This window comes from Balaenoptera ricei, chromosome 3 (assembly GCF_028023285.1).
Source record: "Balaenoptera ricei isolate mBalRic1 chromosome 3, mBalRic1.hap2, whole genome shotgun sequence".
Classification (NCBI taxonomy): Eukaryota; Metazoa; Chordata; class Mammalia; order Artiodactyla; family Balaenopteridae; genus Balaenoptera; species Balaenoptera ricei.
The window spans coordinates 141,555,413-141,582,801 of NC_082641.1; the positions used below are offsets into that span (position 1 = coordinate 141,555,413).

A 27,389-nucleotide genomic window follows, 5' to 3' on the forward strand; every position below is an offset into this window, starting at 1 on the left:
TGGCTGGTGACCAAAACAAAAAAACCAAACAAATCCTACAGAATCGTATAGTCCTTAAGAGCATAAGCTATGGAGCTACACTTGACCAGGATTCATATTTCTACCCTTGACATTTACTACTTGATGGCCCTCAGTAAATTTATTGACTGCATTCATCCTTAGTATCTTCATATAAAAAAAGGAAGATAATAATTCTTCAAAAGCTACTTTTGAGTAGCAATTGACATAATACATAGTACATGGCACATAATAAACTTCTCTTACATGTTGTTTTTGTTTCTGTTACTACCACAGGGTCATTATTTATTTCCTGGGGATATTCCTAGAGACACAAATAGTCTCTCCACCCCTGTTAAATGCTAAATTTGGGGAAAGTACAGGAGAGGGGTTTCTTAATAAAATTCAGTAATTCTCTAGTCCCCTGTCTTAATTTGTATAAGATGAGAAAATTGGATAAAGGTCCATAAGTTTCTGGAATGACTATATTGTTCATTCATTTTAGATCAATATTAAAAACTTGATAAAATTCCTAACACATGTGGATTAGGTCCCAATAACAATAAAATATGTGCTGACACATGGGATTTCTTCCTGAAGACAGCTTCTTTAACTATATGCAAAAAAGAGAGAACTGATATTTTTCTATTCAAGGCCATAACTGAGTCTTCATTTTTTTGTGTGCCTTATGGATCTGATAATAGAGTGAAATTCAACATCCCCTGTCACCTAGATTACTGCATCAGCCACCTGAAGTACCTTTCTGATGCCAGTTTTGCTACCTTCTGATTCATTCACCACATAGCAGAGAGACTATTTTCCTAAATAAGGACATAATTTAGATTCAATAACCTGTTGAGAATTTAAGTGTAGAGTTAGATAAAATTTTTTTCAAATGTGTACACCGGTATCACCACCACCCATATGTATATATACATACATATATTAGTTTCCAATATATATTGGTTTCCATCACACTTGCAGGTTTTCTCGTGCCCTTTCCAATTAATCACCCTTCTCTGCCCCCACCTTCTCCTTGACTTCAGACTATAAGTAATCTCCCAAGCACATTCTTAATAGATGTTTAAGTATCAATGAAATATTTTAGAAAAATGAAGATGTACATAAAGCAGAAGTTTGAAGATAGGGGTTATACACTCTGACTCAGGTGACCTGAATAGTGTCCTTCTGAATTGCTATTTTGTGAATCACATTTCGTTTAATCCCCAGTGACTGTGTTCCTGGCACTATGCAACATGCAGAAGCTATAGCATTGAACAAGGCAAACACAGTCCTTGCACTTGTGGAATGTATATTTTAGAATAAAGACATGCTTTTAAAAACATAATACTACATTATATATAATATATTATACCATACTTTTATAAATATTCTTATAGACAATATCCTACATATATATTGATTTGTTTCACTTATTGCCTCTGATCTAAGTAAATTTGTGTAACCAGATAGACATTTTACACTCAACCATTTTTTAAATCCACATATCCATGTGATTCTGTCCATTTTCCCCTTGAAACTGGCTAACATGGGATATCATTTGACTCTTGTTGAGCTTTCAAGCACTATGTTAAATGCAGAATGACAATAAATGCAAAGTAGACAAATTTCCTCCTTCCTATGAAGGAAGACAAATGTCCTATGAAGGCCTCCTGCCTTTCTGCCATAAATAAATAGGTATTGCGTTCCTAATACTTGTTTGGCGCACTGTACTAGGGACTGGAGATAAAAGAGGGAGAAACACAGGCATCTTCTTAATCCTCTTAGACATTGCAGTCTAGGGACAGGCAGATAGTAAACAAACAAATTTCAAATTGTGGTAAATGTTGAATAACTAAAAGGTGTGCTGTGATGAAGAAAAGAAAAAATTGTTTTAGAATACTCAGAAAAGGCCACTCTGAGCAATGGATAAGAAGTTGAGATTATAAGAGTATTAAAAAATTCAGCCGAGATTCAGAAAAGATTGAAGGGAAGATCTCTCTCATTATAGGTAACAGCAGATTGCAAGGGCCCTGAATGGAGAAAAAACTTGGTGTGGTTTAGGAACTAAAAATAGCCCATATGGCTGGAGGACAGTCATCATGGATGAAGAAGTCAGGATATAGGATTTGGGAGCCAGAAAGCTGCTTCCTATGGTATTTGAGGCCATAGTGAATATTTTGAATTCTGGGAAATACTTCATATAATAATACCATCAGTTTTATTCTTTTTTTTTTTAACTTTTGGGTTTATTTATTTATTTATTTATTTATTTTTGGCTGTGCGAGGGCTTTCTCTAGTTGCGGCAAGTGGGGGCCACTCTTCATCGTGGTGCACGGGCCTCTCATTATCGCGGCCTCTCTTGTTGCCGAGCACAGGCTCCAGACGCACAGGCTCAGTAATTGTGGCTCACGGGCCTAGTTGCTCTGCAGTATGTGGGATCTTCCCAGACCAGGGCTCGAACCCGTGTCCCCTGCATTGGCAGGCAGATTCTCAACCACTGCACCACCAGGGAAGCCCATCAGTTTTATTCTTAAGGAAGAAGTGTGCCTGTATGATTTGGGGAATGGTGAGGGTTGCAATTTACCTACCCGTTTTCAATTGCTGGGCAATTAACTAAACTGTTGACTTATAGCTTCTTTAGAGTTAGATATAGTGTTGCTCTACATCTTGCTACAAAATCTTAGCAGGATCAAAATGATTGATTCTGCTATTATATCAATTATTTGAAACATAGTCATTATTTTTTGGTATTATTATGAATGCCATAAAATTATGGCACTATGAAATGATTGCACTATATTTAAACTCGTGTTTAAACATATATTTTTATAAAGATAAATACTTTGCATCTAAAAAAATGGCAAAGATAGTTTCTTAATTCCAAATTAACTAATATGTTTTTTTGGGGAAGCAGTTATTTGCCTGAATGACTTTTAAATTTTAAGAGATTCTCATAGGGAGCATTAACAAATGTGCACTTATTTCCTATCCATAAAATATATTATTGAACTTAACCTGCATAAAACAGAACCACAGAAGGTAATACTCCTTCTAAGAGCCTGAAAGAGATACAAAGATCTGTGTACCAAATTAAAAACAAAACAAAACAAAAAAACACTACCATTTTATTAATAAAAATTTCCTTCTCCCAAGGAGATTTTTAAATTGTTAGACTCAATTACCTCATACTTTAGTATCAGGAAATTTTACAAAAGTCTCATGTCAAAGAATATTGTGAAAAATTCAGTGATTTAGTTTACAGCATAATAGTTTTGTTTTTGTTTTATTTTTAAGTTAACAGAGAGCAAAACTGGCCTTTATTGGTGGACAGTTGTATGAATTTTAACACACATGTAAATTCTTGTAATTCACTATCTCGAATCAGGATACGGAACAGTTCTATCTGCTACCCCAAAAGCTCCCTCCTACTACCCCTTTGTAGCCACACCCTTCCCCCACTCTTAACTCCTGGCAACAACTGCTCTGTTATTCATCACTGTAGTTTTTCTTTTCAAGAATGTCATATATGGGACTTCCCTGGTGGCGCAGTGGTTAAGAATCTGCCTGCCAATGCAAGGGACACGGGTTCGAGCCCTGGTCCTGGAAGATCCCACATGCCACGGAGCAACTAAGCCCGTGTGCCACAACTACTGAGCCTGTGCTTTAGAGCCCGCCAGCCACAACTACTGAGCCCACGAGCCACAACTACTGAGCCTGCATGCCTGGAGCCCATGCTCCGCAACAAGAGAAGCCACTGCAACAAGAAGCCCGTGCACGGCAATGAAGAGTAGCCCCCACTTGCTGCAACTAGAGAAAGCCCACGTAGCAACGAAGACCCGATGCAGCCAATAAACAAACAGACAAATAAATAAATAAATTCTAAAAAATAACATTAAAAAAAAGAATCATATATGTAGAATCATATAGTTCACTCAGCATAGTGCCTTTGAGATTCATCTCAGTTACTGTGGTGTCAATAAGCACATGAAAAGAAGTTCACCATTACCAGTCTTCAGGTAAATGCAAATTAAAACCACAATATGATAAAACTACACACCTATCAGAATTGGTAAAACAAAAACAGTACTGACAAGACCAAGGGTTGGTAAGTATGTGGACCAACTGGAACTCTCATACATTATTAGTGGGAATAAAAAACGGAACAATTTGGCAATTTTGTATAAGATTAAGCATGAATCTAACATTACTGAACAACCTCACTCTGATTTGCATGGGAGAATTGAAAACCTATGTCCTGGAATAATGGCTTTTATAATTATCTAGATAATTCGTTTTCAGAAATGCTTACATAAACATGATCACATCAAGTTTTCCAGACAAAATGGTGATTTCCTTTATTTGACTTGAGAGTACACTCTTGATTGAATTAATCAGAAGTTTCTTAATGGTTATGGGATCTGCTTTGATATTACTTGTGATCATGTACCTGTGGATATTGGAAAGACTGGAAAGAATAATGATAGGGAAGATGCAGGGAGAAGCATGGATTCTGTGGGAGCTCCTTTTTTAATTTGTGCAATAGGTTTGCAGTCTCTTGAAAAAGGTAAAAATATACTACTGAGAAAAGACAGTAAGTTGTTATTCCCTTAAGGTATTTTCTTTGTAATATGAATTCTTTATCATTTAAAGCATTTAACCTATGGTGTGACAGGGATCTAAATTTGCAAAAATATAAATGACACAAACTGACCTTTTTTCTATTATATGAACTTAGTTTTTTTATGAAACCAGCATGCTGATTTAAAACACCCTTAAACTTTGGGTGAAGTTAAGATGATTTCAAATCCATTGGGATTTTTGTTTTACATTGTTCCAGAATTCTAAGAACAAAAGTAATTTTGGGCTTTCTAAAATACATCCATAGAATACTTACTTATGCTCACTGCCAGCACAGAACTTTTTAAAATACATCTACCATATTTTCATAGGAAAAGAAGTAATAATTCCAAATGCTGAGAATGGTGTTTAGCTCGTAGGAGATATCTGTGAATAATCACAAATGAGTGGATAAATACACAACTTTTATGATCTGGAGTATTCATAATTCTTAGTTATGTAAATTTATATAGAGATAAAGATGGACTATTGATATAATGAAGATAGAGGGAATGAGGAGGAAGAAAAATGAGAGCAACAAAACTGAAACATAAGACTTGATTTACTTTTTCAAGTGATTGATAACACATTTATTTTCAGAAAATGTTTTATCCAGGAAGAGCCAAGTAATGAAAGCTTAAGAATAGTCTTCTAAAAGTGGCCACACCACAGGAACAAATTTCAAAATTTCAAATTTGTATGGCTTGAGCTTAAAGACTACAGCACAGTCTTCTAGAAAAGGAACAAGGGAAAAGAAAAGAAAACATGTAGAGAAAGAAAAATTCCCAGAATCATGGTCACTCAGATGTACACATATTGATAAAATTCCTACATGAAAATGAAAATCAGTCAGCCACTTGAACAAATTTGTTCCATAGTTTCAAACATCTGTATAGTAACAAAATCAGAATATTTCATTTCTTGCTATGACAGAATAGAACAGACTATAGTGATATGAATTTTCAATACATCTAAAGTTCACTTGAGTTTGATAACTTGAATATACATCTGAATATATGTTGATATTGCATGCAGTATAATCAGGCTTCATTTTTATAAACTGGCTCTCAATGACCTTTATACTAAATTTGGAACAGTTTGACCTCTTGTTCATGGACTATGAGAAAATACACATTCGTTCTCCTACCCACCTGTTGCCCCCTTGTAAATAAGTGGACAATTTTGCATGTTTATATATATTACCTTCTATTTTGCTAGAAGAGGAATGAAAAGTTTTATCAGTTCCCCAAAATGTTTTATGCTCTAGAGAAAAAGATTATTCTTACCATAGAAATTGAGATTTGGAACTGATTACAGAGGCATGCTGATAGAAATAACCTTCATTCATATCAAGTTGGAGGTGCTGGCAAACAGAGATTAGTCACGTTCTACCATGTGACAATGTTTTTCTTATTGCCTTGCACTGTTATTAAGTGTTGCATTTTTTCTAGCTGTTCAGATATTTGTTTGTCTCTCCAAATAGATGAGAGGTGTTTTGATGTCAGCGTTGTACTTTGCACATCTTTCCATCTGCAACTGTCTTTGGACAAAAGAGTCTCAAATACAGGCTGATTAACTGAAAGACTGAGGAATCTAAATTCACAAGGCATTGTTCCCCAGATTCAACCACCTTCATGATTTTTGCCACATCTAAGTGACACTTGGTTATTTTTTTACTTAATATTTTTCATAAACCAATGTCTTTTTTTTTAATTAAATTTTTTGGCCGTGCCATGCAGCATGTGTGGGATCTTAGTTCCCTGGCCAGGGATCGAACCCATGCCCGCTGCAGTGGAAGCATGGAGTCTTCACCACTGGACTGCCACGGAAGTCCCAACCAATGTCTTTTAAATCTAATTATTTTATTTAATAAACTTAAAAGTAATTAAACCCAGAAAATCAGTTTCATTTTTCATAACAGAAGAAAACTGCAAAGGAAATACAGTGAAGCCAGAACAATGTTATCAAGTTTCAGTTATACATTATTGTCTACCAGAGGTGTTAAGCTTGTTGTTGCTCTTCTTTAGAAAGTAGGTTAGCGAACTGGGGAACATGGTTGTAACTAAGACTTTGTCTTTAATATGATTGGATGAGCGGAAAGAAAATTTAAAAGAGAAAAACTTTCTAATTATGGATTTCAATGTCTTTTAATGCTATGCATATGTGACACTTAAAATTGTCTTGGGTACTAGCATCAGGTGTCCCAGACTTTGGGAAACAGTGATATAAAGTTATCTTAATAGGACATAGGCTCTTAATTGCAAATGATGCTAATTTGAATTTCCAGTATACCTTGAAACACTACAGTAAGTGACATTTATTTGACTCGCTTGAGAGCAGTTACCAACGTGCTATTTATTCAGAAAAGAAAGTTCAAGCAACTCTGTCATGCTCTCTTGCAGTAGCTCTTCATCCTGGCTACACCTTAGAATTAACTGAATATCAATGTCTTGGTCTAATCGTAGTCTAATTAAATTAGTAACTTAAGAAGTAAGCCTTCAGCACTGGTATTTTTTTTAAAGCCCTCTAGGTAATTTTAACGTGCAGCCAGGGTAAGAACAACTGGTTTGTATCCAGCATCAGACATTCAGTGTGTGCTGGACATTGTACATTCTTAGTGAATGATAGTAATCATATAAATGAAGAAATTCAAAGTATTTCCTTTTTGGACTATTTCTTGATGGTAAATAATTATATTCCTCTCTGACAGTAGCTTTATGTTTTGCATATCTTCTGTGGTTAAAATTGGTCTTGGATGTAAATAGTCAGAAAGTAGCAAGAGGGCTTCCCTGGTGGCTTAGTGGTTAAGAATCCACCTGCCAGTGCAGGAGACACAGGTTTGAGCCCTGGTCCGGGAAGATCCCACATGCCGCAGAGCAACTGAGCCTGTGCTCTAGAGCCTGTGAGCCAGAACTACTGAGCCCATGTGCCACAACTACTGAAGCCCGCGCACCTAGAGCCTGTGCTCCACAACAAAAGAAGCCACCATAATGAGAGGCCTGCGCATTGCAACAAAGTGTAGCCCCACTTGCCGCAACTAGAGAAAGCCAGCAGTCAGCACCGAAGCCCCAACACAGCCAAAAATAAATAAATAAATAAACAGACAAACAAACAAATAACTAAATAATTTAAAAAATAGCAAGAAATGCAAACTTCGTTTGTGTTTCTAGAGTGAGAGAGAGCAGCCCCAAAAGCTGTGTTGGCTAGTTTGTCACCATGTTGTAATAGTTCAACAACAATGCAAGTACAGTATCTAAGTTCTGTTATCTTGTAGAAAAAAAAATTACTGCATGAGACCAGCATACTTGGGGCCCCAATTCAGGTAATTGCCTTCTAAAAAATTCTACTTTGGTGTACAGTGTACAAGATAAGTTGTCTCAGTTTCCCCAGGATAATTCAGATTTTGAAGCCATGTACACTTTGCCACTTCCTATCTGTGGCAGAGTGTACACAAGCAAAAAATTGAGAATATTATTTTTCCTTCTAGTGTATTTTTCATTTCAGTTATTGTAGTCTTCATCTCTGTTTGTGCTGCATATTTTCTAACTCTTTGTTAAAAACTTCTAACTTCCCGCTCTATGCATCCATTCTCTTCGTGAGTTCTTTGATCATCTTTTTTTTTTTTTTTCTTTAGATACCTGCTCCTTTTCATCACAAAATAACACAGTTCTTAGTTTTGTTTCTGCTTTGTTCAATTCCAACTATAGCCTTTTTGACAAAACATTTTCCTATTAACTGAATTGTAAAAAATACAACCAAGCTTGTGCTCATTAAATATACATGTATATAAAAAACATACAAAAAGTACAAGATTGACTATGTTAGGAAACTTTTACAGTGTCAACAATCCTGTTTTTCTCTAAATCTTTAGTAAAGGACCAAAGGTCAAATCTCTCTGTGTACAAAAACTCAGTGTGACTGAACTCCTGAATTCAGTGTCTAGGTATGCTATGGACAGAATTAACTTTAATATGCAGTCCTTAAAAGAAAAAAAAAAAAAAAAAAAGACAAAAAAGTAACCAAAAAACCAAAACACACCACAGGACAAAAAGTTCTTCTTAAATCAAATTCTATTTGTGAATTCAGCAAAATAATTTCTATAAAATAAAACAGAAAAATATTTAAATAGAATAGGGTGGACTGTATCTGTTTGCAGGGGTATTTGGTTTTTAGACAGGCTGAGAATTGGTAACTTGAATGTAATTTTTTGGAACCTGTCTTTGATCATCTTTAGATCATTATTCTGAACACTTTCTCAGGTAGACTGCCTATCTCCACTTCACTTCTTCTTCTGGGGTTTTGTCTTGTTCCTTCATCTGGAATATGTTCCTCTGATGTCTCGTTTTGTCTAAGTTGCTATTTGTATTTTTATGTCTGTGGTAGATTAGTTATGTTTCTCGGCCTTGGAGAAGTGGCCCTCTGTAGGAGGCGTCCTATGAATCCCAGCAGTACACTCCCCTCTCAGCACGCAAAGTATACGCTCTGGTAGTTCCCCCTAAGAGGGCTGCTTGGGTCCTTCTGTTGTGGCAGGCTGACTATGTAGGCAGTCTTGTAGGCTTGGTTGGTCCCTAGTCTGGTTGGTTGCCAGGCCCTGCCTTGTGTGGATGCTGCTGGCTGCTGTTTAGGGGGGCCTCGTCACGCGGTGGCTGATTGAGGAACCCTAGGGGGCCACAGGGCTAGTGCTGGCTCACTGGTGGGCAGAGTCAGGGTGCCAAAGATTCTGGGGCCATTGCCTACCCACTGGCAGGTGAAGCCAGGTCCTGGGGGTTAGTGCTGGACTACTGGCAGGCAGAGCTGGTTCCTGGAATCTGGCTGCAAGGCCCAGGGGTCCCAGAGCTCATTTCAGATCTTTGGTAGTGGGTGCGGTTTCTGACACAATTGGGTATGACTGCTGGGATGTCTTGAAGGTTGCGTTGGCCTGCTAGTGGGTAGAGAGAGGGCCCAGCTGGTCCCAGGGTAGGGTCTGAACTGTATTGTAGGATCATAATTTTCTTGCTTCTGGTGTCTGCCCCCTGGCAGGTAAGGTTGATCTAGAGGCTTGTGCAGGCTTCCTGGCAGGAGGTGCCAGTGCCTGCCCACTGGTGGGTAGAGCTGGGTCTTGGCCCTCTAGTGACCTGTGCCCATGTCTAGGGGGCGTGTCTAGAGGTGGATGTGGGCTCTTTAGTCTTTAGGTAGCCTGTCTGCCACTGGGTGGGGCTGTGTTCCCACCCAGTTAGTCATTTGGCCTGAGGCGTTACAGCACTGGCACTTAAAGGCTCTTGGGTAGGGCCAGGTTTTGGTGCTAATGAGCTATGGCAGCTGCTGTGTTCCCCAGTACATCTGATGTCAGTGTCTATGTCCCCAGGGTGAGCCATAGCACCCCCCTCCCCCCAGGAGACTTTCCAAGACCAGCGGGTTAGGTCTGGCCCACAGTGCTCTCAAATTACTGCTTTTGTCCTGGGTCCCAGTGTGCATCAGGTTTTGTGTGCACCTTTAAGAGTAAAGTCTCTGTTTCCCCCAGTCCTGTGGGCTCCTGCAAAGCCCTGCTGGCTTTCAAAGCCAAATGCTCGGGGGGCTCGTCTTCCAGCTACTAGACCCCTGGGCTGGGGAGCCTGACGTGGGGCTCAGAACTCTCACTTCTGTGGAAGAACCTCTGCAATATAATTATTCTCCACTTTGTGGGTCGCCCACCTGGGGGGTATGTGATTTGATTATATTGCGAGTTCTCCCCCCAACCTGTCTCATTGTGGTTCCTTCTTTATGTCTTTAGTTGGAGAAGGTCTTTTCTGGTAGGTTCCAGTCTTTTTCATTGCTGGTTGTTCTGCAGATAGTTATGATTTTGGTGTGCTCGTGAGAGGAGGTGAGCCCAGGGTATTTCTACTCTGCCATCTTGGCTGCTCTCTGAGATTATTATTTTTTATCATTTTGTAAATTATCACATAAAAGCACTTTATAAGTAAAGGAATAAATTAAGAATGTGTCAGTTTAACAATCATTATTGTCATTACCAAAATGTATTATTATTTATGACATATGAATTTCTGTATCCATTGATACGTCTTTCTTACCACAATTTAGCATCAACACTTTTATTTTTATTCTGACAGCCATAGACAGTTAAAATGACTTTAGAATTGCTTTCTTGGGTTAACCTTGGCCTTATTTCCTTTTTAACCTCCCTAAATATCAATATTTTCAACATCTGTTATTTGAGTTTTCACATGCAAGGAATCGATAGCATTTAATGAAGAGAGTGATGACAGTCGCTGGACGGCATTTTATATAGGCAGCTCATTTTAATATTACCTATAACTGAGACATACGCACATTTGTAAAGAGTGAGTTTTACCAAGTTAATTTTCGCAAACAGTGAACCTTTAAAAATAATCTGTATTCTCACTGATTCATTCAGTATTTTGAAAAAGTATTCATTGGGTGTTTTGTCAAGCGCCAGACACTTGCAAAGTTTTGGGAAACAACACTCTTGAAGACAGGTATTTCTTGTTGAAGACAGATATTTCTTGCCTATTATTTTGCTTTTAACATTCAAGTCTAAACCAAAATTTTAAACACTTTTTTTGTTGTTATTGTGAAATAAAATGTATATAAAGTACATAAGTACATAAATATGGACCAGTGCATCGTCATTAATTGAAATAAAAACTCATGTTACCACCCACCATTTCTGGAAATAAATATTGCCAACACCCCAGAAGACATCCTTAACCCCCTCCTGATTTCTGTCTACTTTCTTCTCCCTCAAAGTAATCACTGTTCTGACTTGGACCTCCATAGTTGAATTTTACCTGATACTAAATTTTTTTTTATTAATTAATTTATTTATTTTTGGCTGTGTTGGGTCTTCGCTTCTGTGTGAGGACTTTCTGTAGTTGGGGCAAGCGGGGGCCACTCTTCATCGCGATGCACGGGCCTCTCACTATCGTGGCCTCTCTTGTTGCGGAGCACAGGCTCCAGACGTGCAGGCTCAGTAATTGTGGCTCACGGGACCAGCCGCTCCGCGGCATGTGGGATCTTCCCAGACCAGGGCTCGAACCCGTGTCCCCTGCATTAGCAGGCGATTCTCAACCACTGCGCCACCAGGGAAGCCCCTAAATTTTATACAAACAGAAACACAGCGTATGTGTGAGTGTGTGTCTTGGGTGTATGTGTTGCATCTTTTGCTCAAATGCTTATTTTTCAGATTTATTTTGCTGCACGTAGTGGTAGTTCACTAATTTGTATTGTTGTATAGTGTTTCATTATGTAAATATGCCATAATTTACTTATTCGTTCTACTATTGATTTAGGTTATATAGATTTCTATTACCAATAGTGCAACTGTGAACATTCTTGTACATGTCTTGGGGTAAATGTGTGCATGCATTTCTTTTCGGAATAAATCTAGGGATGCCTTTGTTGGTTAATAGTATACACAGGTGTTCATCATTAGAATATAATGCCAAAATGTTTTCCTTCCAGCAGTGTATGAATGCTCCACATTCTCCCACTTTTGTTTCTGAGTGAGTTAAAACAAATACACAACAACAGCAACAGCAAATGCAGTGAGGGCACTAACTGTAGGAAAATGGACTTCAATGATATGCCTAGAACATGACCTGATATGTTTTTTTCGTATTTACACCCTCTGTTCCTCGTGACTGCTGTGGTTCTCTTCTCCACATTTTCCCTCCTTATCTTAAATATCCCGGTTTTCGTTTGCTCTCTGTGAAGTCCACATGCTTTTGGGGATGTCGATTTCATCTTTGATACTAGTGGTAGGATATATAATTATACTAAAATAATGAACATAGTCCCACCTTCTAGCTATAGATATGGCTTCATATGTATGAATTCATATGTATTCAGGCCAGTGATTCACAAAATGAGACCCTCTGGGGACTTTTAGAAAAGTAAACTGGAAGAGTTTATCTCTGTTTTCATGGATATAAACAAGGAAGCATAGAGGTAAGGAGTTGTCGCTAGCATCTTGTGACTGTACAGTTAAGCCATCTTTGGGTTCAGGGTGATAGCATGGAGGACAGAAGGGTGAGACAGAAAGAGTCTGAGTTTTTAAATACATAGTTGAGAAGCTGAATCAGAGCACCATGAGGCTTATCCGACATTAAGCTTTAAAGTTATATATCCCTCCCAATTTAGTTTGAATGTTTTGATACTTGCAAAAAAAAATTCATCTGAGCTAATAAACCCCCAGAGAAATTTATTTGATACGGGTCATTGGCGATTGCTAATAAACTGTTTGCATTTCATACATAGGAATATATAATCTGATAATTGACTCAGTCAAATAAACACACTTACCAACAGCTGTTGACCTAATTATCAAAAAATTGAACGAGGTATGAGCTAAGGGGATCATTGTAGGCAGAATAATTCACACAGAATCGACAGAATTTACCCCCCCCTGCCCTCTACCCTCTGTGCATATATGCACTCACGTACTCACCTGTGCATAGAGCACCCTTCCCAACAAGTTCTGCACAGGTTCTTACATGTCCTTACTAGGAGATACAGAATCCCATAGGCCACTAAAGGCTGTGTATGAAAGAGTAACTTGTGCCCCAATGCTCCTACTCACTAAACCACAGTGTTTCTCAGGAATCCCTGGTCCTCCAGGACAGCACAGAGGAAGTCTCCTCCTCCCATGATCAGATTGTAAGTCCCCTGTGCCCTCCGAGGATATATACTCACCTGGCATAGCTGTTCCTACACTATATACCAAAGTCCACCTTTTGCTGTGCCTGGAAGACATTCTTTGAAATGAACTAGCTTATGCCTTGCCCTTGCAGTGTGCATTGCTTTCCAAGTCATGAAAGAGTTTGAGGCAGCTGATCACATCCATTAAGTTAAATTACAAGCTCTGCTTCTTTTCCTCAGTGTGGGGAGATCAAATCATTGGTATCTGCAATGGCAAGTTTATGAAATTTGAATGTTATTAACTTTGTGCTGAAGGTGCCTTACTTTTATTGAACTCAGGCATAAACTAATTTATTGTCCTAAGGGAAAATGAGCTTGAGCAGCCATTTGTTTTAGATGATCTTATTTTTTTGATGAATGTACAGTCACAGATTCTTTGGTCCCAATTCTTTTTTCAAAGCCTAGCAGCATAATGGTTAAACATTCTGGTTTTGGCAAACTAAAATGACTGTTGGTAAATATCATCGTTTTTCTTCATTTGCAAAGTGGAAATAATTGTAGGAATATCAGTGTTTTAAAGATTAAGTGGGAGAATGTATGTGAAGTCCTTAAAGTTATCCGTAGAACATGGTAAATATTTAACAATAGCCGTTGTTGGTAATATTATTTATCTTAGGAAAACTAGTTAGCAAAAAAAAAAGATTCTTTTCACAAATTTTAATTGTAAATTCCATGCACTCATGGAATTTATAGTTTAGTAATGGAAACAGACAATAAGCAAGTCAGTAAACATACATTGTAACAAATGCTGTGAATCAGTCAAAGGACTGGCTAGAACATATAAAGGGTCAGGTGGGTGACAAAGGTAGATAGAACAGAAATGACCTCTACTCCTATTCAGAAGGTGATTCTTGTGTTGAAAATTGAAAACTTAGAAGGAATAAGCCATGCCCAATATTGGTTTAGGAGTTGGAGAGAAGATTGTAGGCAGAGAAAGAAAAATATATATTCTGTGTTTATGATACCAAACACCAATGGATTTGAAGATACCCAAATGAAAAGACAAATGTTTTTGTTTCTCACCCAAATTTTTGCTGTTATACTACCCTAGAAGAATACAATGACTAGATTTTTCTTCCTACAAAACTCACAGCTTATTGAATCCATGAAAATATGAAATACCTGGATTAAAATTTAAAATTGCATAAACTGCATAATTAATCTTCACAGTGGCAAATATCCAAAATATGTACCAAAATTCAAGTAAAATCTTCTAATTGCGAGATCTTCTAATTCACTGAACATCTATTTAGTATTTGTTTTTAAAAGCTTCTTTGTTCTTAAATAAAATTGAGTTTTGTTTCTGATTATAAACATGAACTCATTACATGTTTTTAATCATGCATAAATTCAAATCATGCATAAAAATGTAAAGATGAAAATTAAAATTAATAATCTAATTTACAACAGAGAGATTCAGAGTCAGAAGAACTAAAGTAGGGAACTGGGAATCTGTTTTTTTTTAAAGATCCCACCCCAACACACACACACACAAACATACACACAAACACACACACACACACGCACGAGTATGACACACACTTTATGACTGAGATTCTCAAATTTTAATATGCATATGAACCACTTGAAGATCTTGTTAAAATAAAGATTCTGATTCAGGAGTCCAGGTGGGGCCCAGGGTTCTACATTTCTAGAAATTTCCCAGGAGATCTTATGCTGCTGCTCCAAGGCTCTTGGTTGGATGGCTTTCTAACAATTTTTTTAAAACTTTCAAAGATGAAAACTTTATAACCTTTTCTGGCACTGTCTTTCAGAAATTATCACTCAGACTACAAAAAAAAAAATGCTTTTCCTTATGGTAAGTTAATTTAAGAGTAATGTTATCTTCAGTTCTTTACCTTTAAAAGATTATGTTTAGTCTATAAAGGGCACAATAAGGAGTAATCACTTCTAAAGGCCGTTACGTTTATTTATTTTTATTATTATTTTTTAAATATCAGCGTTTTATTTTTGATATTTGAATGCTCTTTGAAGAGGAAACATAATGCAGTAGTAATTTGTAATAGTGGTGGGTTCTTTCCCAGAATCTAGAAAGTTAACAATCTTAATCTCCAGCATGATCTCTGAACTCTTAGTGTATGAATTTATCAAAAAATAGGGTGTGATAGCACAAGCTGATGTGAGGGAAGCTTCAGAGGTCTCACTTTGAAATAGTGGTACATGGGAGAAGATTGGAGAGGTTATTTGCACTGCAAAGCTGTTAAGTATAGTAAGAAAGTGGAATAGGTGTAAACCATTGTGCTCCTTTATCAAAAGGCCATTACATTTATTTATTTATTATATTTTTATTTAATTTTAATTTTAATTTTTTACTTTTTTTAACATCTTTATTTGAGTATAATTGCTTTACAATGGTGTGTTAGTTTCTGCTTTATAACAAAGTGAATCAGCTACATATATACATATATCCCCATATCTCCTCCCTCTTGAGTTTCCCTCCCACCCTCCCGATCCCACCCCTCTAGGTGGTCAAAAAACACCGAGCTGATCTCCCTGTGCTATGCGGCTGCTTCCCACTAGCTATCTATTTTCCATTTGGTAGTATATATAAGTCCATGCCACTCTCTCACTTCATCCCAGCTTACCCTTCCCCTCCCCGTGTCCTCAAGTCCATTCTCTACGTCTGTGTCTTTATTCCTGTCCTGCCCCTAGGTTCTTCAGAACCTTTTTTTTTTTTTTTAATTCCATATATATGTGTTAGCATGTGGTATTTGTTTTTCTCTTTCTGACTTACTTCACTCTGTATGACAGACTCTAGGTCCATCCACCTCACTACAAATAACTCAATTTCGTTTCTTTCTATAGCTGAGTAATATTCCATTTTATGTATGTGCCGCATCTTTATCCATTCATCTGTTGATGGACACTTAGGTTGCTTCCATGTCCTGGCTATTGTAAATAGAGCTGCAATGAACATTGTGGTACATGACTCTTTTTGAATTATGGTTTTCTCATGGTATATGCCCAGGAGTGGGATTGCTGGGTCGTATGGTAGTTCTATTTCTAGTTTTTTAAGGAACCTCCATACTGTTCTCCATAGTGGCTGTATCAATTTACATTCCCACCAACAGTGGAAGAGGGTTCCCTTTTCTCCACACCCTCTCCAGCATTTATTGTTTGTAGACTTTTTGATGATGGCCATTCTGACAGGTGTGAGGTGATATCTCATTGTAGTTTTGACTTGTGTTTTTCTAGTAATTAGCAATGTTAAACATCTTTTCATGTGCCTCTTGGCCATCTGTGTGTCTCCTGTGGAGAAATGTCTATTTAGGTCTTCTGCCCATATTTTGATTGGGTGGTTGATTTTTTTTGATACTGAGCCGCATGAGCTGTTTGTAAATTTTGGAGATTAATCCCTTGTCAGTTGCATTGTTTGCAAATATTTTCTCCCATTCTGTGGGTTGTCTTTCATTTTGTTTATGGTTTCCTTTGCTGTGCAAAAGCTTTTGAGTTTGATTAGGTCCCATTTGTTTATTTTTGTTTTATTTCCCTTACTCTAGGAGACGGATTGAAAAAGATATTACTGCGATTTATGTCAAAGAGTGTTCTGCCTGTATTTTCCTGTAAGAGTTTTTTTTTTTTTTTTTTTTTAATTTATTTATTTTTGGCCATGTTGGGTCTTTGTTTCTGTGCAAGGGCTTTCTCTAGTTGCGGCGAGAGGGGGCCACTCTTCATCGCGGTGCGCAGGCCTTTCACTGTCGTGGCCTCTCTTGCTGCGGAGCATAGGCTCCAGATGCGCAGGCTCAGTAATTGTGGCTCACGGGCCTAGTTGCTCTGCGGCATGTGGGATCTTCCCAGACCAGGGCTCGAACCCATGTCACCTGCATTGGCAGGCAGATTCTCAACCACTGCGCCACCAGGGAAGCCCCCTCTAAGAGTTTTATAGTGCCCAGTCTTACATTTAGGTCTGTAATCCATTTTGAGTTTATTTTTGTGTATAGTGGTAAAGAGTGTTCTCATTTCATTTCTAATTATAGTTTTTTACATGTAGCTGTCCAGTTTTCCCAGCACCACTTATTGAAAAGGCTGTCTTTTCTCCATTGTATATGCTTGCCTCCTTTATCAAAAATAAGGTGACCATATGTGTGTGGGTTTATCTCTGGGCTTTCTATCCTGTTCCATTGATCTATATTTCTGCTTTTGTGCCAGTACCATACTGTCTTGATTACTGTAGCTTTGTAGTATAGTCTGAAGTCTGGGAGCCTGGCCATTACATTTAGATAGGTGCCTTTAGCTAGAAGTTCAAGTTTATGTTTGCTCTCAGCCCACTCAACTGTTAAGTCAGTTTTCTTGCATCATTATCAATCTATTTCTGCCCAGGCTTTCCATGGAGTTCACAGTTCCACAGAATGCCTTATCTAATGGTCATCTTCATTATCCCTAGAGAGCCCACCTATAAGTGAGGAGGTCTTGACTCCAAAGAATTCTGAAGAAACAGCCAATTTTGAATGAGAGAGTTTTTTTCTTTCTTTCTTTTTTTTTTTTTAACAAATCTGGAAACAACTCCAGATTATTCATCAGCCCCATTAATTTAGACCTCAGCCGGGAACACTCTAGAGAATAAAAACTTCATTTATTTGTAATGTAGGGGTTCATAATTTTTCTTCCTGGGTAACATCTGGTTTTAGTTCTTCTCAGTCCATTCTAGATCAAAGCCTGGAAGCAGTATCTGTAGATTCAGGTTTTAGTTAAAAGATTGGAACTCTTGTTATAAATCTACTTTCAGAGCTATGTGTCAGGTACTGTGCTAAGCACTTAGTAAGTATTATCTTAACCTTGCACAAAAATGTGATATGAATACTAGTATTAACTCTATTTTAAAGATGAGAACTTGGTGAAGATTAACAAGGTTAAATAATTTGCCCAAGGTCATAAAATAGTAAGTGGCAGGCAAGATATGAAGCCAGAAGTCTAACTCAGTACTTTCTAACTCCTGAGTGTATGCTTTTAATTTCTCTACTCTATTTTACCTCTTTATGGCTAAGTAGGCATCCTGAAGTATGGCCAAATCTGTCACTGACACTTTTATGTGAAATAATCTATTTGATTATTGTTATGGCATCCAATAGATGATGACTCTGAGAGAATTACTGGTGCAATTCTAGAAAGTTGTATTCCTTTTAAGAAATATACTTTTTTTCTTTTTAAAAAAAAATTTTTATTTATTTATTTATTTGGTTGTGTGGGGTCTTAGTTGCAGCAGGCAGGGTCCTTAGTTGTGGCAGGTGGACTCCTTAGTTGTGGCTCCAGGTTTCCTTAGTTGCAGCTTGCCAGCACCTTAGTTGTGGCATGTGGGCTCCTTAGTTGTGACATGCGAACTCTTAGTTGCAGCAAGCATGTGGGATCTAGTTCCCTGACCAGGGATCAAACCCGGGTCCCCTGCACTGGGAGCATGGAGTTTTATTCACTGCACCAACAGGGAAGTCCCAGAAGTATCCCTTTTCTTTTCACTTAATGTTTTTTCCCTCCTGGTCTGCCAGAAAATAATAATAATGGTAACACCATCATACTTGGATTATTTATTTGTTAGTATGAGGAAGAGCTATGAACAAGCATACCAAACTATTTAATATATATACCCTTTCCTTGAAGAAACTTTAATAGGATGCTTTTATCAGAGAGGGAAAGAGGGAAGGGGGAAGGGGAAGGACAGAGATGGAGAGAAAGGAAGGAAAAAGTTGTGATTTTTTTGAAAAGGCACTTTTGCCTGAACAAATTAAACAGTGATAAAATTTCATCATGATAACATCCAACATCCAATGGGCCAACTACATTCTTTTCTCAATGAGTTATCAGGGGGATTTGAAAATTTCTTTGTCAGGTAACTTTTTTTTTCTTCTTAAACTAGTAAAATTTAGGTCATAGGATTAGAACTCTATTACACAGAGTTCATCAGTGCTGTAGAGAAATGATGAATTGAGGCTTAAGAGGAATTTTCCTAGCAGACAACTGCTCTCTGCCTGCATTGAAGTAATTCTCTTTGAGAGCTGGTTGAAGCTTTGTCCAGCCCATCATACATACCCTCTAGGGGTGCTCTATGAAATTCAAATTTTGTTTAAAGTTCTTATGTTAACTGAAGTGCAAGATATAAGACTGGCTATGTCAGGTTTTATGCAAATGTGTGACTCAGTTTTTATGTTTCCTATTCATAAAGCTTTAAAGGAATAAAAAGATTACTTGCTTACTAAGTTGATTCACGCCAGTGATTACTTTTAAAATTTCATCTCCCATCCTCATTCTCAAACCAGATTAATCACATAATCAGCTTTCTCCTACCATATTTAGTCATCTATCTATTTATCTATACATATATATGTTATATATGTATATATTTATCTATCTTGACAAATGAGTATAATTGAATATAATATATGGTTTGAGAATATGATACATATTCAGGGTAATGTGGCAGTGATTTGATTTCTGACGAGATTCTTTCTTACCATATCTTTAAGAAAATAAACTGAAGATGAGAACTGGGATGAGAAACTTTATTTTGTATTTTTTTTATTTGAACATAAGCAACAAAAGTAACCATATTGATAAAAATTAAATATTGATAAAAATTAAAATGACAGCTTTTGCAAGGTTTTACATTGCCCCTAGATCTGACAAATATAATCATTTTGTGTGTGGAGGGGAGAGGATGGAGTTTGGGGCAGGGGAGAGGCAGACTATAGGACTTCCAATATCCTTCCAAAATCAGCCTTAGTTTCTGGTCCAGTTGTGGCTTTTCTGATAGGTTTTGGCATAGAAAACTGAATCATAGAATATTATGTCACTTTTTGATTATTCCAAATAGGTAATTTCACTTCTATGATTGTAGTACATTAACCATTAGTGTGAGTTTCTAGCTCAGGAGCTTTTGCTGTAATAAAGAGTGGTTTAAAATCTACAGCTACATCTTTCTTCATAGTACCAGGTTCTTAACAATCAAAGATAAATGAACCGCCCTTGCTTTCAGTGCAAGTGAGGGAAAAAAAAAAAAATACACATACACACACCCTGGAGGAAGGAAAGGCAGCAAGACTGAGCCTCTCCTTAGTAGTTCAGTTGAGGGGGGAGAGACTTGTCTGGCAGTTTGTGGGAGTGAATCTAATTATCAGTCTCTTACTTTCATTAATAAGTTGGAGCAAGTTAATTTCTCAAAGGAGGAAGAAGTAGACATTATGCCTGAACTCCTAGACTACATTATGATCATTTAAGCACTGCTTTCACAAAAATCGTTGTGTTTTTTTTTTTTTATAAGTCCTTTATGAAGTTGGGCAGGTGGACGGGAAGATCATCAACTATGGAAAAGGCAAAAGTAACGGGTAAAACATGATACGCTTATAGATGGGAGGACAGAGCATTGTGGAAAACTGAAGAGTATACTTGAATAGATTTTAATCTACATCTGTGAAGCTTAATTAGCTACACTAACCCTCAGCTGAGACTCTTCACTATCATCCAGTGCAACGCATTCCTGTCATCCTGTTTCATTTCTCCTTTCCTACCAGTGGTCTGTGAGTAAAAGTCAACTTGGATGGAGTCTGTATGTTTCTTGACCAATATTTTGTTTTCTTAGCCTCACTAGCCAAAAATCTGATGATGACTATGAAGATTATGCTTCTAACAAAACATGGGTCTTGACTCCAAAGGTTCCGGAGGGTGATGTCACTGTCATCTTAAACAACCTCCTGGAAGGATATGATAATAAACTTCGACCTGATATAGGAGGTATGTTAAAGCCCTTTGTGATGTGGGTTAGATAAAAACAAGTCTACCACATTAGGAGAAAGCATCAGCCCATTTCAATAACCAGAAGGATATAAATGATACTTTTACTAAATACTGTAAAAATAAAGAATGCATAAACAGCATTCAGGTCTGGGGGTAGACAGGGCACTGATAAGTTCAAAATGAAGAAAGATGATTTTCAAGTTAGCTTGAGAGATAGAAATTTAAATTTTCCTAGACATCTCAGACAAAGACTATAGAAGAAAAGTGACTTCTTTTTGAAGAAACATCAAAAACAAACAAGCACACACTACTATATATAAAATAGATAACTAATAAGAACCTACTGTATAGCATAGGGAACTCTACTCAGTAATCTGTAATGAACTACATGGGAATAGAATCTAAAAACGAGTGGATATATGTATATGTGTAACTGATTCACTTTGCTGTACACCTGAAACTAACACAACATTGTAAATCAACTATACTCCAATAAAAACCAATTTAAAAAAAAGAAAGAAAGGACATACTGCTTATCTATAGCTGTGTAACAGACAACCACAAAATTTCAGTGGTATACAGTAATAAGCATTTATTTAGCACTTTGCTGGGGGTGGTCTAATCTAAGCTCAGCCAGGTTTAAGAAAGCTGTACTCTAATTCCACTCCTGGGACCAGCAGACTAGCTAAGCGTATCCTTCTCATGACAATAGCAAAGAACAAGAGAGAAAATAGAAGCTCATAAGGCTTAATGCTTTCGTCCATATATTATTAGCCAATGCAAGTCAAATGGTCAGGCTCAAAGTTCAGAGGCAGAGAAGTAGCCTCACTGATGTGAAGGCAAGGGTACAGATGCAGGGAGGAGTGAAGAATCCAATCCATCACAGAGAATTACAGCATGGCACTTCAAGGAAAATGGATAAAGATGAGAGAAATGTACTTGTTGAATTGAAGCCCAGAATGAATGGTATTATGAATCCTTGTTCATTAAATGTTAAATGAAAATGGAGCACATTCATTAGGTCATGGATGTAATACTACATGATTTTTAATATCAGTCCTCTTTGACAAATAGGTGTGTATTGGGTTTCCATATGGTTTCCTCATATTATTTGATGAGTCACAGAATTCATTAAATCATTGAGGAAGATTGATTTTGTATTGGCTAGAGGTGAATGAGGATAAAGTGGTCATAAAAGGAATCAACAGGGAGGAATGTTTCAGAAACAATTCATAATACTTGTTGCTTTTTATGTCTCCTTCATGTTTCTAATGCATATTATTTTCTAGATCACTAAGTAGCTATTTTTTTCTATATGGCCCCCGTCAAGTTAGAATGCCCAAATCAGTTCTAGAACTTAAAGGAAAGATAATAAAATTCAGGATATCTGAGAGATGGATGAAGAAAATCTGAGCAGTGTTTTCTTATTTATTCATTTTTATATAGTCTTAAAAGGATAATCAGTTTCAAAACTCTGCTATGCTTAGTTATTGTGTTTATGTGCTTAAGATACTTCTTTGAAAATAGCGAAATGTAGCAAATTAGTCACTAGCAACAAGTTAGCTGTGAATAAATCACTTCTAATGTAGCAAAATAAATCTCTTTCTAGAATAACAAGGACTAAGCATTAAAATATTATGCTTCTCCATATGCACATATTTCTATGGTTCTCTTTACAGTGAAACCAACATTAATTCACACAGACATGTACGTAAATAGCATTGGTCCAGTGAATGCTATCAATATGGTAAGTTTCTAATTGTCTTTTATATTAACATATTAGAGAGAAAATGTGGTATCACGGAAATAGCAAGGGCTATACCAACAAAAAAAAATTTGGAAGGGAGAGAGAATCTTTCAGATCCTTTTTTCTCCCTTGTAATATAAAGATAATTATTTTTAATGATTTGTTACAAAAATTAAATGTGATCATATGTATAAAATTACCTTGGGTAAATGCTATAATCTTAAAATTCAACACCCACTGCTTATTTGGTAGGTCCTGCTTACTACAAAATAAAATATAGTGCTCTACTACTTTTTAGAATATTCAAGGTGTAAAGAGGTCATAGTTTGCTTCAAATCAGAATTTTTTCTCAGAGGAAATAGTGCATTAGATTTAACAATAAATGTAACTTTGTTCTTTTATAAAGCTTTCTATCCAAATCTGAAATAAGAAATTAGATTGGAGCCTATATTGGAACATAATATAACATAACATAACATAGTGATACTGTAACTTTAAAATAGTGTTTGCCAAGGAAGCAATAAGGACGCTCTACTGAGTCAGAGAGATGAAAAACATTTATTGCTTTCAATTGGGCTGATTAAAAAAAACTATACCACCACCTGCATACTCCATGCAAGTAAGTTCGCTTGTTTAACCATTAAACAAATGCTAACATGTTACTTCTTTACAACTAAAATTCTGATGCAAGTTGTAAATATCTAAGAAGAATCAGCTATATATGTAGTTTATTTAAACACAGAACTTACAGTTTCAGGAATACTAGTGCCCAGAACTACTGTCCCAGGATCAGTTTATGAAATGCTGGTTTAAAGAATTTTAAACCTTTTGTCTGTGTGTGTTTGCCAAAACGTGGATCAGAAATTATTGAGTTACTCTACCTATTGGCACATCACTGATTAGTTGATAAAGAATATTTCATAGAAGAAGTTCCCCTCTCATTACTTGTGGACTGCAGATATGCAATTAACTAGTAAACAAAGTGGTATGACTTACCCCAGTGACAATGTAGTGAATTACAGTGAGATACAGGGGCAGGAGTGCAAAGATATAATCCAGAACAATGCAAATGAGGCAAAGGAAGAAGATTATAGTCTCATCCTGATTTTTTTTTTTTATTCTTCATCATACATGGTGGTGGGTTGAGGGGATTAGACTAGGAAATGTGAATGACTCCCATCCCCCAACTCTCATATTCTAAGAACACTGGGGGTCATGTTCTAAGAACACCAAGGGTTTGTTCTTTAATTTTCTCATTTACAGACATGACTAAAATAGAATTATAAAATCATGCTAAATAATATCTAAATATGATAGGCAAATTAGATCTTGGGTGTTATGACTCCAGGTCTAATTCACATCACACTTTCTTTTCTTTGATTAAAATTGCCACTTTAGTGATATATATGTACATGAGGGTATAATTATTACAAAGTCACTTGTCATCATAGCACTTTTTAAATATGTTCTGTGATAGAGATTAGTACAGTAGTAAAGATTGTCTTTTAATTGGTGCATTTCCTCTTGTTTATAAAAAGAAGACAACAATTGTAATAGTAAAAACTAAAAATAGTTACCTTACTTTGGGTGTTTGCTATCTGCCAGACAGGGCACAAAGTGCTTTTTGTGTATAGTGTATTCCCCTTTTCTATCTTCATGCTACCCAACAAGATAGATTCTCTAGGATCCTCACTTTATTGTGAGGTGAGGTAGCTTAGCTTCCAGAGCTCTGGTTTATAACTGTTTTGAGAACTGTTCTGGACTTTCTTTTACACCATAGCAGTGGTTTTTGAACCTGAGTAATTGATCTCCTCAAGAGACAGTTGGCAATGTCTGGAGATATTATTAGTTGTCACAACTTGGGGGTGGGGTTTGTTTTTGGTGCTACTGGCACCTAGTAGGTAGACACTAGGAATGGTAGTAAACATCCTAAAATACACAAGACAGCCCCCGTGACAAAGAATTAGCTGGCCCAAAATAACATGAGAAACTGCTCCATAAATACCTAATGCAAACAACTGTATCAGGGCTATGATCTTTTGCCAGAATTCACTTAGGTCTATTTTTTCATAATGTATTGTCTACAAAAGATGGGTGAGTCTCCTTAGCCAAGCTTATGCTTTCTTTTGGACTATTCAAAGCCAAAGTAGCTTTGCTTTGTTTTGGCAATGAGAACATATGTGATAAATAGAAACAAATGCTCTACAATACAATCCTACTATATAAAAGATGTTCCATTTCATCTTTTTCTTTAAAACAGGAATATACAATTGATATATTTTTTGCCCAAACGTGGTATGACAGACGTCTGAAATTTAACAGCACCATTAAAGTCCTCCGATTGAATAGCAACATGGTGGGGAAAATCTGGATTCCAGACACTTTCTTCAGAAATTCCAAAAAGGCTGATGCACACTGGATAACCACCCCCAATAGGATGCTGAGAATTTGGAATGATGGTCGAGTGCTCTACACTTTAAGGTATTCTTTTGGAAAAGGAAAGGAGTAATTGCTGGGAATAAAGCAAAGATCAGTCATGTTCTCTTAAAACAAAAAGAACAAAAGATGTCAAGCCTAAATCAGGTTGGCATGCTTGATCAAAATAGTACGTGATGATACAAAATTAGGTTTTTTTCTGTTATCAATGAACTTTTTCAAAGGACACAGGTATAACATTTTCTTTGACTGATGTGAGAACTCTATTTTCTCACAGGGACATGAGCCTAATAAAAAAGTAAGCACAGCAGATATTTAAATTATTTGTATATATTTTCAATAATAGATATGAATAGTATGATTCTTCTAGATCTTAGTATCCAGGAACTTGTAGCTTCAAAATGGTTCATGTTAAATGCCTTTCTGACATATATTTTATGCCATAGGTAATATTCAAGATATAAAATATAATACTTTAAACTGGATCCAAAGCCTTTATCATCAGAGTTATATCAGTTACTAGAAAAAAGAGCCACAATTACAAAAGAAATTCATTGCATATATTTTGATTTCATCATGGGTTTTATTAGATTAGATGTAAGGTAATGACTGGAATTAGACTCTAGTGGAAATCAAATTTTGTCTGCTAAATAAGAGCTCAGTCTAACTTTTGAAGTATTAAGTAAAGTCACACTATCTCAAGTCCCTTTATCGTTCTCATAATATTATAGTCATTTTTCCACTTGTATTAACTTGCAGAGTCACTGTACAATATTAAATTGTGGACCCCAGCTCAAAAATCTCTCTCATAAGATTCATTCAAGATTTGAATGAGTTGCCAATCTATATAGAGAGATGATTTTATTCTTATCTATAATGCTTATCTATAATGATAAGCATTATCTTATCTATAATGAGTTGTGAATATGTTGCTTATCTATAATGAGTTGCTTATCCATAATGAGTTACGAATATGTGTGTATACACATATATATCTATGTACCTATCTGCAATCTACATTATCTTCAATTTTAACAATTCCAGTTTAATTTGGAGAAATGATACTAATAAAATATCTAATTTAATTATAATTTCACTTATGAATAAAACTAATCTTTTCTTTGGAAGAGCATATAATTACTGAGTGACAATGATTAAAACCTCTAGCTTTGGAGACATAATCTTGGGTTCAAATCTCAACTATGCCACTAGATTTGTGACTTTGGACGAGTCCAAGTACAATAAAGCCATAATAACTCTTATTAAATGAGAGAAAAATTCACCTTACTCAGTGCCATGCAGACAATTAAGGGCTCAATGATTATTAATTATATCTTAAGATCAGTAATTGCTCTATTATACCATAGAAAAATAAAATCTCCCCAATTAAAATTTATGCTAAACTTTTAATATAAAATGTTTATAAAACAACTTTTATTACTTTAAGATTGATATCTGTAATTGTAAGAAATGTAGCTAACAAATTTGAAATTTTAAAAATCATCAACCCATCACCATTACAATTTTAACAATATACTCATACTTCCCCAAAGGTGGTCAAAACATCTAGGACTCCTTTAAATTTTCTCCCTCCAAGAGTCCCAGGCTCTATTGGGAAAGAAAATCTGTATGTTTAATAAGCACCTCAGATGCAAAATAATTGAGACTCATTGGCAAACATTTTTCTGATATGTCTGTGTATATGTATTTAACATTTCTTGATTGCTATTAGATATTCTTCTACTCTTTAACATCCTATATAGTGCCTTTATAGTGTTCCTTTGTAAGAATGCATAATACTCCATTGTGAAACATAGGTATTTTTAAACTCACATATAGTAGTTTAAAGCTAACAGCTAACAACTACTTATAAAGAGAAGGTTCTGCTTTAATTAGCAGATAAGATCTGAGATTTATCTGTATTCATTTACATGCAAACAGTGAATGAGTTTAAGTTCTTAAAACAGTTTGTTCTATTCAGTAAGTTAAGTGCATTCACTGAGCAATCTCATGTGTGCAATTAATTTGCCAAAAAAATTATGGGATAATAAATATTGAGTAAATGGAGTTGAGGTCAACGAGATCCTGTTGTTTAGTCTGTGAAAGTAAATGGACTACATTAAGTCTTCAACAATTTTCTCCTGGACTTGGT

The 27,389-nt window shown here is 36.3% G+C and overlaps 1 protein-coding gene across 5 annotated transcripts in view; it reads left to right on the plus strand.

Annotated features, from left to right (window-relative positions):
- Positions 1 to 27,389, plus strand: part of GABRG2 (gamma-aminobutyric acid type A receptor subunit gamma2) — a 122,756-nt gene that overhangs the window by 12,269 nt on the left and 83,098 nt on the right. For 4 of the 5 annotated variants that reach the window (XM_059919607.1, XM_059919609.1, XM_059919608.1 and 1 more), the window contains exons 2-4: positions 20,900 to 21,051; positions 22,734 to 22,801; positions 25,062 to 25,282. In XM_059919607.1, the coding sequence (XP_059775590.1) occupies positions 20,900 to 21,051; positions 22,734 to 22,801; positions 25,062 to 25,282 (441 nt within the window). The remainder of the gene's footprint in view (positions 1 to 20,899; positions 21,052 to 22,733; positions 22,802 to 25,061; positions 25,283 to 27,389) is intronic. The other variant, XM_059919611.1, reaches the window with a different exon arrangement.